The sequence below is a fragment of the Ammospiza nelsoni genome, chromosome 11 (genome assembly GCF_027579445.1).
Source record: "Ammospiza nelsoni isolate bAmmNel1 chromosome 11, bAmmNel1.pri, whole genome shotgun sequence".
Taxonomy (NCBI): Eukaryota; Metazoa; Chordata; class Aves; order Passeriformes; family Passerellidae; genus Ammospiza; species Ammospiza nelsoni.
In genome coordinates, this window is record NC_080643.1 from 5770338 (window position 1) to 5786033 (window position 15696).

Consider the following 15696-nt stretch of genomic DNA (forward strand, 5'->3'; position numbering starts at 1 on the left):
CGGCGCCCGCCGAGCCTGAGCCGTGCGGCGCGGAGCGGCAAGAGGAGGAGCAGCGACAGCAGCAGGCGGCGCTTCCCGCGGCGGGGACGCGGATTTGACCCGCCCGGCAGTGCCCGGTGGATGCCGGTGCCGTAGCGCCCCGCGGGGCCGGCGGCCGAGGCGATGCTGCGGGCGGCGGAGCGGCGCTGAGCGCTCCCGCCGCCTCCTCCTCTCGCCGCGGACGTTGCCCGGTGCCGGATACAAAATGGCGCTGCCGTCACGGGCGGCGGCGGCGCTGCTGCTGCTGGGGCTGCTGCGCTCGGCCGCCGGCGGCTGCCCCGCGGGCTGCGCCTGCGGCGGGGACACGCTGAGCTGCGGCGGGCTGGCGCTGCCCGCCCTGCCCCGGGACCTGCCCCGCTGGCCGCGGCACGTGTGAGTACCGGGGGCACCCGCGGGAACGGGGCGGGGGGTTCGGGCAGCCAAGCCAGCGCTCTCTGGCTTGTTGTCAAGGCAGGAGAACTTAAAACAGAAATCCCCGCAAAACTCCGGGTTAAGCTTCGCTTAAACAACTGGGCTGCGCGGTGCGGGATTTGTCCCGGGATCCGGTGTCCCCTCTGGCACCCACCGGGGCGGGGATGGCGGAGATGGAGGCGGCGGTGCGGTGCTGGTCCCGGGTGAAAGCTGCGGCTCCCTTCGGGGCTGGCCTCCGGTGTCCCGGAGGAAAGGGAGCCGGGAGCGGGTTTGGTCTCTCAGCAATGGGATCTGCTGGAGATAATGGCCAGCTCGGGCTCTCGAATCCTTATTAGGGCATCGTCCATCTATCCATCCGTCTGTCCGTCCGTCTGTCCGCGCCGTCCCGGGCTGCGGAGCGGGGCGCGCCCCAATCCGGACCCCAGCGCCGCGGCCGCGCCCGCTCTTTTAGTGCTGGCTTTTAACGCTGCCAACTTTTTCGGCTGTGAAATTCGGGGAAGGAAAGGGAGGCGAGGGTTTCTGGGGAGTTTCGGTAAAACCCAGGTGTTTTCCAGCCGCGGCTGGCTGCGCTCCCTCCGTGCTCGCTGTAAAGCGAAGTCATTCAGCTGCGCTGTATCGTGTGTCCTGGGCGGCAGCGAGCTCAGAGCCCCGCACCTGGGGCTTGCTGCGGCACCCTGAGGTGTTTTTTTATTACAAGAAAGGTGATTTTAAGTGCTCAGGTTCGTGTCCAAGCGCAGGATGGTGTCTCTGCCATTTCCCGGTCAGCGCAGCGCGTTTTGACCGCTGCTCGTGGAAATCGAAATAAAACATCGGACACTTAATGCTCAGGAGTTTCGGGGGGAAAAGTGTGCTCAGCATTGACAGTTCGAGTGGTTTAACAATCCAGGAGGACTGAGAGTATCTATATGCGCTCACAAACTTGTTAAAAAGTGTCCCGAGCTGTTAGTTAACTTCGGGAAATCAGTATCCAGAAAGGGACAGGGAAACAGCGCTTCTGCTTCGGGGCCTTTCTGCTGTTTGAACAGATTCATAAATTATCGAATCTCTGAAACGCCTGGTTGTAATAGATACTGCTCAGCCCGGCCAGGAGAGAGGATGGTCACTGAAGTGTTGCTGGAGTTCGTCCAGCTCCTTATTGAAAAGAATTATTAGAGGTTTGTCGGGTTCTCCTGGTGGTATTCACTTTTAGCTGCAGAAATGCCTTGTTTTACATTAAATTATCGTGTCTCGTATCGAGAGGAGCGTGTGGCCTCTGCATTAAAGCCCTGACTCATCCCATTCACCTGTTGCTCTGAAGGATCTTTCCCTCACCTTTCAGAGCAAGCTTTTAATAATTCCAGCATTCCCATGCACCTCTTAAACTAGGACAGTGTATCTTTGTTTGGGCAAGGAAGGGCGTTAATAACCCCGACAAAATAAATTTATTGTTAGGTGTTTTTTCCGGAGTGCTAATACCCAGGAGTGTCTTTCAAATGGAGCAGGTTTTGGAGTGTCTTGAGTTCAGTTCAGATTTTATTGGTGGAGGAACAGCACGTATAAATCTTCTGCTGTGGACCTGTGGGCTGTTGATCTTTTAGACACGTAGAATACGATGTGTAACTTTGCATACTGAAACTAACCAAGAGTTGGTTAAATGATGGCTGTTGTATTTGAAAATGCAACATTAAGGCTTTTTTTCCTCTCCATAGCTAGTGTAAAAAAGACGTTGAAGCTATTGCAAGTACTTTTGTTTCTAATTATTAAAAGTTACTTAAAATTACCTATTTCAGTTTAGAAGTACAAGGATGAAGCATGTTTTTCAGGCTTAGTGGGATCGTAAATGTTCATTTTTTGTGCAGAGAGTTGATAACTCACTTCTTTAAAAGCACCATGTGCTAGCGAAAAGTGCGATACTCTGTGCGAGTACCTCTGTTTCTTTTTGGATGTTTTTTTTTTTTTTTTTTTGTTTTTGTTTTTAAAGAAAAAGAAGGGAAATGTAGCGATCCTCAGAGGTGCATGGCTGATGCAGGAGGGCAGCCCAGGGGGTGCGGGTTCTCCTGCCATACATTTGGGGGATCCAGGCGATGTTGGAGCTGCGCATCCCCATCTCCATCCCCGCTGTGCAGGCTGGGTCCCGCCGGAGCTGTTCGCTCCCCGCCGTGATAAGCTCGGGCATGTTGGATCGCTAATAGGAGACGAGATAAACCCCAGCTTCCAGCGGCTCTGGTGGCAGTGCTTTAACTTCATTAAGGCTCTATTGAACAATCCCTCCTTAGCAGTTTATCTTTATTCCTAACGAGTGCCACAATGCCGGGGCAGCGCTCGGAGTCGGTTTTCAGCGTGTTGGAGATAAAGCTTTTGTTTGTCGGCTTGGAAATGCGGCCGGGGAGGCTTCTGGAACAGACTTAATCACGCCGCGTATTTTGTCAACAGGACTATCAGTACCGCGGAAAATCGCTTTTTGAAACTATTGTTGTTCCTCTGCTGGCAGCAGAGCTCGGAGTTGTCATTTTTCTCCGAAGCTTTCAGAAGGAATAGCTGATACACAGTCGCTCACATTTAATGTTGTGTGTAGCATGGATGTTTTTCAGAGTTGTTTTTGATTTCTTTCTTCCTTAAAAGCAACAGGCAGCTCAGCACTGTGCAGCAGTTATATAAGTGTTCTTGACTTGCTGCACAGGGCACGTTGCAACACTGCCATGACCCATCCCGTGCTCGCAGCAGCACCAGCTGCAGCTGGGAAAGGGTTCCTGGTCCTGGGAAAGGTGCACAGAGCTCCTTTGCAGTGCCTCCCTTTGCAGGTGCTTTAGTGTCTTGTGGTGTTTAAGTCTGAAGTTTGTTTTTACAGTAGAGTCTTACATGTGGCATCAAGTTTAGGGCTAAGCTTAAGTGCAGAACTCTTTGTGCCCCAAAACAGCCAGGGCTTCAGCAGTGTTGGTGATGTGGCACATCCCCTGCATCCTCTGCTTCTGTCTCTCCATGCATCTTGATTTTTGAGGAGTGACAGAAGAGTATTTAGCATTTATATTTCCTTTAGACATCATGTATGACTGACGGTGTTTTCCTTTTCTATTTAGTGATAAAGCAACAATATTTTAGGTACAGCTTTTGGTGAGAAGATTTAGGGACAGTGAGGCTATGGTTGGATTGTGAATTCATTGCTAGCACGGTCTTCAGCAAAGACAGTTTTTATTTTAAACAGAAGTATTGTAATGTGCATTTTTGACCCAAATGAGATATTTTGGGGGATATTGACCATCTGTGCATGGACCCTTCTGCCTCTGGGTCGGTGTGCTTGTGCCTGGCATGTCTGGGAGAAGGCAACAGCCCCAGGAGAGCCGGGCTAAGAGCTGCTCTCTGTTTCCCAGGAAGGCTCCGGGGTTTGGTGTATGGATGAGCTGCCCCGAGGCACCAGCTGTGTGCGTGCTGGCTCTTTGCACGGTGCTGCTGCTCTCCGGAGGGACCAGGGCAAAGCGCCTGAATGCTTTTTAAAGTCCTGTGGGTGCCTGCCAGTGGTTTCAGGCTCTGGAAGTGCATTTGAACTAGGAGTCAGGAGCAGTCTCTTTCTGGGCTCAAGTGCATACACACAAAGATTTTTGTTTAGTGAAACTTAATGTTTGTGCTCAAAATTACCTGTAAATTTCATGCTAAACTGGGTGTCAGGTCCTGTAGCTTTGCTTTCACATGTTAAGGTAGCTTTGCTTGCTTGGTAAGGGGCTCTGCTGATGCTGGTGGCATGGGATTTTAATTTTTTGGGTTTGTTTTTTTTGGGAGAGCATAACTCTCTCTCGGGCTCTGGAGTAAGCCTGCTCCTGCAGATGCTGGAGGAGGAGTGGGGGACTCTCCTGCTGGGAGAGGGGAGTGCTGCTGGCAGTACCTCTCCTGCACGTCCTGCTTCCAGGCCTGCTGAAATAATGGAACAAAGATTAAGTCATGGTCACCCTGGGCTCCTGCCCCGCACAGCTGTGCAGCTCTCAGCGTGTGCTGGCTGCCCGGGGGGTTTGGAGGATGCCTTGGGACAGGGATGTGCCTTAGTGCAGGTGGCTGCTCCCTCTGGCCACCCAAACACCCTGCTGGTGATGCTTCAAGGGTTTTCCTGCTCAGGTGGGACATGCTTGGAGCTTGCAATGCCACACAGCTCTGGTGATGCTTCCCAGAGCTCTGTCCTTGCCAGTGGCTCTGCTCAGGACAGTCCCAGGGCTGAGGATGGCTCTGCACCCTGCAGGATTTCAGTGCCACACAGCTCTGGTGGTTAATGGAGCTCTGTCCTTGCCGGTGGCCCTGTTTGGGACAGTCCCAGGGCTGAGGATGGCTCTGCACCCTCAGCATTGCAGTGCCTGCCCTGGTGGGGAGCAGCAGAGCCTCTCCGGGCCGGCTGTTTAAGCACAAATAAATACATGTGCCTGCGAGTAAATCCACCCTTCCTGTGCGAACATGTGTCGGTGGATTCGCTGACCACCCTCAGCATGCCGCAGTATTTATTTATCAGTTCCTACGGGAGGGCAGCAGTTAACACAAACCCTCTTTGCATCTGCTGTCTGAGCTTCTCATCTCCATCCCACACTGAGCCACGGCCGGGACAGAAATTGGCTCATCGGACTAGGATTAAAAGCAAATACGAGCCTGATAAAAGAAAAAAATATACCCCCACTTTAGAAGCCCTTCTGGCTCTGCAGAAGCCCCTGGCTTCTAGTGAAAATCTTAGGACCTCCCGTGCATATTCCTGTCTCCTTTTGAGAAACTTCACGGCATTTAATCACTTTGAGACTTTTCCTCTCTGCAGTGACTGCAATTCGAAACGCAGGGGTCCCATACAAAAGAAGCAAGTGCTCAATGGGCTGTGTTAATATTCAGTGCCATTTACAATGGGTGCAGTTTGAAAAGGGGAGAATGGATGGTCTGGGAGCTGGGGGAGGAGGAGCTGCAGAGGGAAAATTCCCAGGACAGGGGAAACAGCGTCTCAGTAGGCAGTAGGAAAAAAAAAAAAAAAAAAAAAAAAAAAAAAAAAAAACAAAAAAAAAAACAACCCCAAACAAACCGAAAAAACCGAACACACCATCAAGTGTTCTCTAGAAAAACCAACTATTATGTGTTAGGTACAGCTTAATATTTTTTTTCTTTGCTTGTGCAAAGTGCTCCACAGTCTTCTGGATGTAAGGTTTGGGGGTGGCTGAGCTTTGCAGGATTTCCTGCTTGGAATTTAAGGAGCAAATGTGAGGTTGATTGTCTTATCTCTTTACTTGTTGGCATCAAGAACCTAAAAGTGGTAAACTAATACGTTTGGGACCCCAGACACTTTATCAAAGCACTTCAGGTACTTAAATGCTTCCTCGAGCATGGGTGAGCTTTCACTTCCCCGCTTAAGCTGCTGCTGGAGTTCTGTCTGATGGGGATTTGGGCAGATGTGGAAGTTTTTGGAAGTGTAGCTTTATTTGCTGCGTGAGCCTCACCTGGTGCAGCACTGGAAGGGTGGTTCCAGACTGCAGCTTCACTGCTGCAAGGGCTCAAGGTGGTTTCATGTTGAGGCAAATCCCCCAAGAATTGTCCTGGAAATGCCCTTGTGACTGTGCTTGCACCTGGCTCATGAGTAGAGGAGCATCTCCCATGCAGGGCAGCTGGGAATTGCTGAGTGCCACCCTGGCCATGCCCAAGCACTGCCTGTCTTTGGCTCCTGAGAGCTTTGATCCATCCTAGAGGGGCTCAGGTTTTGCCTTGAACTTTGAGTGGTGCAAATGGGGATGATGGCTCTCATTGCTCGGTAGCCAGCTCTGCTCAGGGTTTGTGTATTGGCCCTGATTTGTGTATTGGCCCTGGCTGGTTTGTTAGCTGCACCCAGAAACTCTCAATTAGGGCTGCAGGGCTTTTAATTGATCTCGTTGGCTGCCCTGCCAGACACCTTGGATTGAGTTAGCTCAGCTCATCAGCTTTTAACACAATCATTTTGTGCTGCTAACCTAATCACCCCGTGTGACTCCCTTGTCTTGCAGCGCTGAGCTGGATGGGGTCATGTGGATGAATGCAGCACAGATAATTTAGACTGATGTTGCTTGGGAGAGCCATCTGTGGAAAATCCAGGCTTCAGGTTGAGCAGCTCTGCAGGACCTGGGCTGAGCAGGAATTAGCACCTCATGCGGGGTGAGGGAGTGATTTAACATAGAATTTAGCTTTGGTGAATAACAGTAAATAAATCACCTTGGTCTGGATTGTGGTTTCATAAAATACCTGGGCACCCCCTGACAGCTCTTCCTTGCTGGTTTTTGGTGGCATGTGAAGAAAGAAGCAGAGTGTGTGGCTCCAGGGTGTGCAGGAAGAAACAAAGGGTTTCTTCTTGCACACCCTGTTTCCTGCTACATCCAGCTATTCAATAATGTACTACAATTTATTTTTTTTTTGTTTCCTAGCATGGACAGAGGCCTAAGTCAAGGACCAAGGTGCCGTTGTGCTAATGCACCACATGAAATACCTATTATTGTTGTAGCTGAGTCATGCATTAATAGTTAACCAAGTCCTGTGCTGCAGCCCGAGTCCTGCAGCCCCAGCCTCTTCTGGCTTCGGAGCAGGACCACAACACATGAACACATGTCCTGTGTTACACCCCCTCATTATGCTTTCAGCACGTTGTCTCTCAGGCCTCAACCATATAATTTTGGAGATGTCTAGAAGCAGGCCCTGCTATTTTGGGGACACCTCTCAAGACCTGATGACGTGTCACATCCAATTCCAGGAGCAGGGTTCACTCGGTTCCATTTTCACTTTGAGTAAGAATTGAAGGACAGGCTTCAAACTGCAGCCATCTGTGTAGCTTTTATTAACCATGCTGGGGGTGCAGACAGAATGGTTGGTTGTTTGCACCTGCCATGGCAGTTTTGTAGCTTCCCACAGAGCTTTGTGTGGATTTTGGGAGGAAAAGTGGCGGAGACTTAACAATTGAACAATTTGATATAGGGCTACAGATTCTTAAAATGCTATACACAAGTTGCATTTGAAAATGCATTATCTGCCTAAAACTTTGTTCTGGAGATGAAAGTTTTATGTGCAAGAGAATTTTATCTTTTTTTCCCTTCTTTCCAGGGTGGGAGGCAGGGTTTGGTAGTGTTGATGTTGCTGCTCATGATGTGGCAGTAACTTGTGTGAATTTTCCTTTGGGGTCTTTTCTTGGACCTGTTGGGGCAGTCTCATTATTTTTTGTAATTAGGAGAGGTTCAGTTTTAAACGTAATTCCTGTAAATCCTACTCAACCTTACTTGGTTGCATACTACAGAAAGTGCCTGTTTTTAGAGGAATCCTTTCACATTAGAGAACACACCCTCCTGAGCTCTGTGGCAATTTGACTGTGAAATCCTGAAGTGAAAAGCTTTTTCCTAGACCACCTCCTTCAATTTTTAGTGGCTTTTTTTTCCTCCCTGTAGGAAGGCAGACAAACCCTCAGGTGCATGGAGGAAATGAGAAATTCAGAATGCCAAGTGTGGGCAGTGCTGCTTCCCACTTGCCCACACACACAGGGACAGGGATTTGTCCTCACCACTTAAATGTTTCTCTGGTTGCCCAAAGCCTGTGATTTTGGGATGGGCACTTTCCAGGACAGAACCCTGTTGTCTTTCAATGCTGTGAATGCTCCTCTGCTCTGGAGAGTTTACCATCAACACCAGCTACTCACAGGCCTGTCTCCAAAATACTGACCTGCAAATTCCAAATACACTTTGCCTAGCTGGTGTTCAGGCTGCTTTATAACTTCACTTATAGTGTGTTTTAGCCTGCTGCATGCCAATATAAACACAAGTTTTCTATGTTATCTTAAAAATACTCTTAAGAAGTGCTGGCTGTCCAGCAGGGCAGGATATGCGGCCTGTGTTGCAGTGCTGCTCCTCAGTGCAGATGGGAACTGGGGCTGAACTGGTGAAAGAAATTGTTGGAGGTGGCAGGTTTGGGCTGAATTGGTGGGAGATGTTCCCTTGGTGGGTGTAGATTGTAGCTGTGTTTGTGGATGTAGTGCTGGAGGTGTCCTGTGTGTGTAGGAGCTCCACTGGGGTGTGGTGAGTGGGTGCACGTCCATTTAGGAGTGGGGTGGTGGGAGATTTGGGCAGGGGTGGGGGAGGCTGCTGGTCTGTGGATTGTGTCCTGGGTAATAAAACAGCAATTGTAGGAAACGGCCTGGCTGGAGGCCCTGTGAAAAATTGCCCCCTAAATGTGTTCCAGTTGTCCAAACAGTGGTGCCTCTCCTCGTGTGCTGTGTGCAGGGGGAGCCTGGAGCTCTGCTGCTGCCTGGGGAGCAGCCCCAGGCACCCCTTGCTGCCTTTCTGCTGTTCCTCTGCCGTCCACACAGCTTTCAGAGCTGTGGAAAAGTACCAGAAACTTTAGCATAGGTTTAAAAAATGTTCTCCAGCAGTCTGGACAGGATGAGCTCTTCTGCAGCAGTCCATGGGCAGGCAGACTGAATTTGGCTGTTTCCCAGCACAGGGTGGTTGCTTTGAGATGGAGCTGGAAGGTGCACGGAGCCATGGATTTATTCCTCTCTCAGGAGACTTTGCAGCCTCAGGGAATGAGAGAATGGAGGGGTATGGCAGGATTGTGTAGGCAATGACCTCTCTGTCACTTGCAGAGGGTGAGGAGGTGTATATTGATCACGGATGTTCTGCTTCTCTCATGCCCAGTTCCTTCTGTGCTCACCCACCTGCCTGGTGGTGGCAGAGGCAGAAATGGGCAGCAATGCCAGGTGCTGTGACACAGGGCAGCTGTGACCTGCTGGGAGCCAGGAGAGCATCCCATGCTCTGTTTGTCCATGTAACTCATGCAAACCTGTGTCCCCTCCTGAACTGCAGCACAGCCACATCCACACTTGTATTTCATTTGTTTTGGCAATATGGGGAGGCTTCTCCTGTTTTAGGAGATTTAAACAAACCATGTGATGTTTTATTTTGAAAGGTGTCATAATAGTTTGTGCTTTTTTTTGCTAAGTGTATTTTTGTGCTGTTCCTGTCTGTTGGTCTATAAACAACTCTGTTCATTCTTTTTCCTCCTTAAACAAGTAATCTAAGTCAGAATTCCTGGCTTTTGAACACCTTTGGATTCTTTTGGAGTAGTGCATGCATTTTGCTTATAAATCAGTACATAAAGGATAGTGTGTTTTTTTTTTAGACTTATCTGAATTGGAAGGATTTGTGAGAGTTGTTCCATCTTTGTTTCACATGGTTATAAATCTCTTGTGTATCTCCTCTCCCACTTTCCAACATTTTTATTGAGGTGGTGACCACCCAAAAGCTGTTGAGGTTGATTAAATTAAGGGGTTTGAATGACTGTTCATAATTTTCTGTTACAATGGGTTGGAAAATAATGTTACAATGGGTGCCTAGGCAGACTCCACCTTTGCTGTGTGAGTGGGCAAGGAGAAGTTCTCTGCTTTGGGAGGAGGTCTGCAGTGCTGAGGCTTCACCCTGATTTCTGAGCACTTTTATCCAGGGTTGTCACCTGTTTTGCCTGCTGGACAAGGAGTCCCTCCATCCCACAGGGATGCAGTGGGACTCCATCAGCTCCTGCAGTTCTCAGTTTTTCCTGCTGTTGATCTCTGTGAGGCTGAGCCCAGCTCCCCAGTGAAGGTGCTTGGCTTCTGGTTCCTTGGTGAGCTGAAGCTCTTCAGGAGCTCTGGCTTCATCCTTGCTGACCCTACCAGCAGAGACATGTGCTGCTCTCCGAGTTAATTCCTTGGACAGAAACTTGTACAGATATACCAGGATGTGTTAGGCTTGCACTGTCCACTTCAAACAACAGGTGGGTTTGCCTTCCCTGGTGCAATAATCTCTCATGGCAGGTACTGCTGTTTGCCCAGGTTTCCTGAGAAAGGAGCTTGTGCAGTTGTTCTCTTCCCCCCAGAGCTTTTGGCCACCTTCACTTTAAGGGTGAACTCAGATTTGGAATGCCTGCCTCTCCCATGGGCAGCAGGCTGTATCCCCTCTGAGGGAAGGGAAGCAGTGTGAGATTATCCTGTATGAGAAATCAGTCTCTGTGGAGAGAGCGGTGCAGTTTAGCCATCCCTGCAGGAGAAGTGGGTGACAGAGTCCCAGCTGGGAGACAGGGCTCTGCTTACCCCTGATACCAGTTTGGTTAGGGAGCTGTTCAGAGTCTGGCTGGAATGGTGCTGGTGGTATCTGATATCCACAGCCAGGAGCAGAGGAACAAACAAGGGATTGATGCCATGGAGAGCCCCCAAATCCTGATCTCTTTGGGGACCAGCATGGATTCCTCTGTGTCTAAAGTGCTGTCACCAGTGCAGTGGAGGAGCATCTCAGCCAAAGCAGCAAGCTCTTGTGACTGCCACAGCCAGAGACTGGGTTTTGGTGATGTGCTTCTCCTCTTGAAGCAGAATTTTCAGGAAGAAGGTGCTTTCACAGCCTGCTGGGCATGGGGCTGTCAGCTGTGGTTGAGAAGGAATGGCCCTGGGTGTCTGCATCCCTCAGATTGCCCCTTCCCTCAGGGCCATTCAGGGTTTGGGATTTCCAGCCCTGTGGGGAGGAGGCAGAGCCATGCAGCTGGGCAGCATCCCTGGAGATGCCAAATCACAGCCCTGGCTGTTTACCACAGCTTTTCTCTCATGCTTCCTAGCACTTGTCTCAAGTGTTACCACTTTGTGGTCGGCTTCACAAGAGCCTGAGCTGTCCTCTCGGCTGGCAGGGACCCTGGGACTGTGCTGCATCCCTCTGTGTGTGATAAGCACGGTGTGCTCAGGCTGCCCAGGCTCTGTGCCCTGCTGTTTACTTTGTTTGCTTCTCTCTCCAGCTGGGAATAGCTGAAAGGCAGAGCTTGAAGCACTGCAAGTTGTAATGCTGGCAGGGGGCTTGCTGGGGAAGGGGCTGTGCACCATTAAGCCATTTAGATTTGTCACAGATCATTTTTTTTCAAGTCAGAAAATACAAAAACACTTTTAGAGGAGGATGAGGTGGCAGCTGAACACTTGGGGCTGTGTTAATTAATGTCAATTTGTTTGTGAGATGCATGGTTAAAATGAGAGGAATTCAGCACAGACTTACAGGTCTGGAAACAAAATGGGGAAGTGTCCCTGTCCAACAAGTTCCAATTGCTTCCTCTATGGTTTCCTGAGTAATTCTGACTGCTGGTTATAAACAATCTCTCTTGCCATGGCAGGGTGCATCATTCCCCAGATCTCCCTTTGGACCAGCACCTGCCTGCCATCCCATCCCTGCTCCTGAGCTGGTGGCAGGGAAATTTCCAATCCTCTGGGAAGTCGGTTTCCTGAACACAGTGTGAGATAGACAAAAACAGCCACAGCCCTCATAGACTGGGATTGGGAGTGAATTAAAAATGTGCATTGAAATATTTTGGGGGGATTATGGACAGTCATAACTGAAAAGCCTTTTGATGGTTTTCCTGCTGTTTAGGTTTGAAATGCAGAATTCCTCTTGAGTTGTTTGAGTGGATTTGGAGCCACCTGACTGTGCCAAATGTGGAAGAGCAGAGCTGGTCCTTCTCTTGTCATTCCCATAGTGTTGGGAAGGGGCTGCAGGATGCCCGTTTAGGTCTGGTCTGTGGGGACAAGCCAGGCCCTCCAGCACCTCTCACTCTGCCAGAGCTTCACCATCCACTCTGGCCACATCCACTGAGGGCTTTCAAGCCAAGGTGAGCCAGCTCTGTGTGTTTGATGGTGTTTTGGGGCAGTATTTGGCTTTTTGACCCATGCCCATCCTACCACCATGGCTGTTTTCCACCCTTGCTCTGCATTTCCAACCTTGCTCTGATGTAAATCATCCCTCCAGCCCTCACCTTATGGGGTCTATGAGGACTTGTTGGGAAGCAGGGCAGGAATAAATGCCAGGCTGATGGAGGCAGAAATAAATGCCAAGCTGATGCAGGCAGGAGCTGGACCTTGCTTTGGTAACACTCCTCCTGAAAATGGCCCTGTATTAAAGCAGTGAAGATGCATCTCACCTAATATAGCCCTATAAACATTAGGCTTTATGGATAAACTAGAGATTTAGTTTTCTCTGTTTTGTGGAGTGCAGTGGGTATTTCCAGAGGACAAGTCAAGAACTGTCCAGGGGCCATGAAAGCAAATGTCCAAATGTGGCTTGTCCTTTGTGGATGGGGGCATTGGGATGTGGTTGCATCCTGTCTGGGAAAAGAGACTCTTCCCAGAGCTTTTTCACAGCATGATCATCTCTGTAAAGGCCAAGAAAACTTGATCTGGAGGCCTGTTTTATTTGTTCATTCCTAACTCCAGCCCTGTTTGAGGGAAGCACATGGAGGCCACCAGCCTTGCTGTCCTGGCACAGCCATGTTCCCCTCCTGGAAGAAAGGGTTCAGGGTGATATTTGAAATGCAGCAGAAATCCCACACTTCCTTCAGAGTTTTGACTCTTGCATTTTTCATCATGGGCAGGGTTTAAAGTTTTCTGCAGCATTCAAGGAAAGTTTTGGTTTCCCTTTGCCCACATGTCAGCATTCCTGAGCAAAGCAGCCTCAAGATTTGTGGAGCAAATTCTTGAAATTCTGCAAATGTTTTGAGCCAGAAAATGTTTTCAAAAACTGCCTGACCTAAGAAAGAGTTGGTAGGACTTGGGCATGGCTTAGGAAAAATGAATAAGGCATTTTTATCCCTCTTTAAATTCGCATCATTCTGACCAAAACCACCATTCCCAGTCTTGAGAGCTGCTGCACTCTGCCACCGTGTTGTTCTTAAACCACAGCTGTGCTTATTTGAATAAACCAGATAAAGATACAGATTTTAAACTGAGCTTTCCCCTGGTCTTGCACTGACTTCCCCAGTGATCTGTGTGTCATTTAAATCTGAAATGGAGTTTGGATGCTTCAAAGTGGACTTGAAAGAAAGGGAAGGGTCTGTGTGGCAACTCCTGCACCTGCAGACACTGCAAACCTGCTTAAGGCTCCTGGAAATGTTCTTCTCTGAATGTTCACCTCTGAATGTTCTCCTAGAGGTTATTTGGGTGTGCTGCCACCAGCACCCCATAGTTGTGCTCTGCAGCACCCATGTTGCTGTTGTGGTCTGTTGTGGATGCTCCAAACACTGGGTTTATAATTTATGCCCTGGATGTCTCTTGCCATGAGCTCTTTATAGACATGACCACGAGTGACCAGGAAGGGAATTGGGAGGCAGGAAGACTCCTGAGTCTGACTTGTGTATCTCATAACCTTATTTCTAAAGGTGAAACCCCATGGCTATTTTGGCCCAAGTATAGATTTTGTCTTAGTTTTCTTGCTGTTACTGTTTTTGTGAGCACATCCACGGTTCTAGGGGATTTTGGTTTTGACATCTTCTCTTAAGAGGATGGGTCTGACTCAGACTGAAATTGCTGATTGATTCCCCTTTTTTGCCCTCTCCCTTTTTCCTGCTGAAGTCAAGAACCACTTCAAAGGCTCAGATGTGTTGGTGCCAGACGCCACACAGTTATTGTGAGGAGAATTTGAAATATAATTGAAAACAAACCTTTGTTCAGCCAGGCATATCTGGCTGTTGACTTTCACTCACGACAGAGGTGGGTGCTCAGCCTGCTGCTAGATTTGATGTCTGCACACTTGTCATGGCAGATGAATTGCCCCCATGAATTTACATCTGGTAAATGTTTGCAAAATCTGGAAAATGCGTATTTTCCTACCTAGGAACCCGCGCTGACGCTCAAAAGTTGCCAGCATATTTGTGGAATTCCTTGCAGTAATAAAACACATCAAATTGGTCTTGGCAGGCTGATTTCAACAGAGATGCTCCAAGTCCAGGTTTCTCAGCTTGGCAAGCAGAGTTGTCCCACTTCCTTTTAAGACTCGTCTCTTCTGTGGGATATAAGGATATTGTTCAACGTAATTTCGAAAACATTTGTGAAAGCATGGCTAATACAGATGTCTGCACTCATTTCAGCTTTGTTTGCTGAGACAGCAGAGCCTGGTGTGGGAGCTTTGCAGCCCAGCTCAGCCAGTTCTCATGGTGAAGTCCAGGAGGCTGGAACTCCCAAAGAGCCCAGCAAACCTTTGCCCACAGCAGCCCTTGCTTGCCTGGCGCTGAGTACAAGCTGTTGTTTTCATACCCCATAAGATGACATTTGCAAACATGGTCTGCAAGGTGCACAGTGTGGTTTAGGTCCCTGTTTCTTGTATGAATTTCCTGTATTAATTTAGAAGAGCGCACCAGGTGTGTCTTGGATGAGAATTTAACCCAGAATTTTGCCCCAGGACTTGTGTGCCACTCCATGCTGTGTGTTTGTGACCACCTGGGCATCATTTTGTCCCTCCTTGCTCCAGGTACTCAGATTTGACTTTCCCTTGTGCCAGGGTGATGGTCTGAGACCTAAAAGCATTAGTGCAGTGGAGTGCAGGGAGCTCAGTCTCTGCTGGAGGTTACTCCTGCAGCCAGATTTGGGTCCCTCTGGAATTTAATAGTTCTCACTGTGATTATATATTGCTGGATTTGGTGTTTCTTCTTTTAATTTGCCTCCCCTACCAAAAACACCAGTCTCATTGCATATGGCTGCCTGTCTGTTGTTTATTATCTTTGCTGCACTGTGGTTAGTGCTCACACATGATATTTCTTTGGTTTCAGTACAGACTGAGCGGGTTGTCCGCCCCTGGATCCAAAAAATGTAAACTATTTATAAATGAAAAATCTCTTCCAGTTTGAAAGTGCTGTGTTGTCCCCTTTCCATCCAGCATGTGCACATTTGTCTGTTCTCCTGTAATCCCACTGATGTAAGTCCAGATTTCTAATAATTTATGGGACTGGGGGCTGTCTGGAGAAATTTTGATGGGACCATGTGCTCATGGGGGAGAACACGAAGCAATAGTGGTAAAAAGTAATGGAAAAATGTTATTTGTCTGTGCTGCATTCAGTGCAGATATGGCCCCAAACTCAGATAATCCTTCCTACAGAGTTCAGGGATTCTTGATTTTGATTTTCCAGTTGGGCTCATCTCCATAATAAGCAACCCTTGAAAAACTGGGACAAAAAACTTATTAGTGTGGCTTAAAATGGCCAGAGTGCTTTTTCTGGTACTCCTTGCAATTAAACTGTGTTTGATCTGTTTTGAGCATGTACTTAGTTTTATATTGAGCTAAGAGCCTATGTTTAGTCTCCCAGGGAAGAAAAATAAGGCAGGATTTAATAATGTATTATGGGAGGCTGGGGTGAGTTTTCTGAGCCTCTTTGGACAGCAGGGCAGGAGGTGATGCTGGATGGGCAGCAGGGGATGGGCTGGAGCAGAGGCTGAACAGTCAAGCCCAGAGGCAGGAGAAGAGGAGGCTGGGAAGGAAATAC

General features: G+C 48.9%; 1 protein-coding gene across 2 annotated transcripts in view; it reads left to right on the plus strand.

The window, feature by feature from the left end:
• The first annotated feature begins 233 nt into the window (after nucleotides 1-233).
• The window catches only part of LRIG1 (leucine rich repeats and immunoglobulin like domains 1), a 92932-nt gene continuing 77469 nt past the window's right edge, over nucleotides 234-15696 (plus strand). For both annotated transcript variants that reach the window (XM_059480029.1, XM_059480030.1), the window contains exon 1: nucleotides 234-411. In XM_059480029.1, the coding sequence (XP_059336012.1) occupies nucleotides 245-411 (167 nt within the window). In that variant the 5' untranslated portion in view covers nucleotides 234-244. The remainder of the gene's footprint in view (nucleotides 412-15696) is intronic.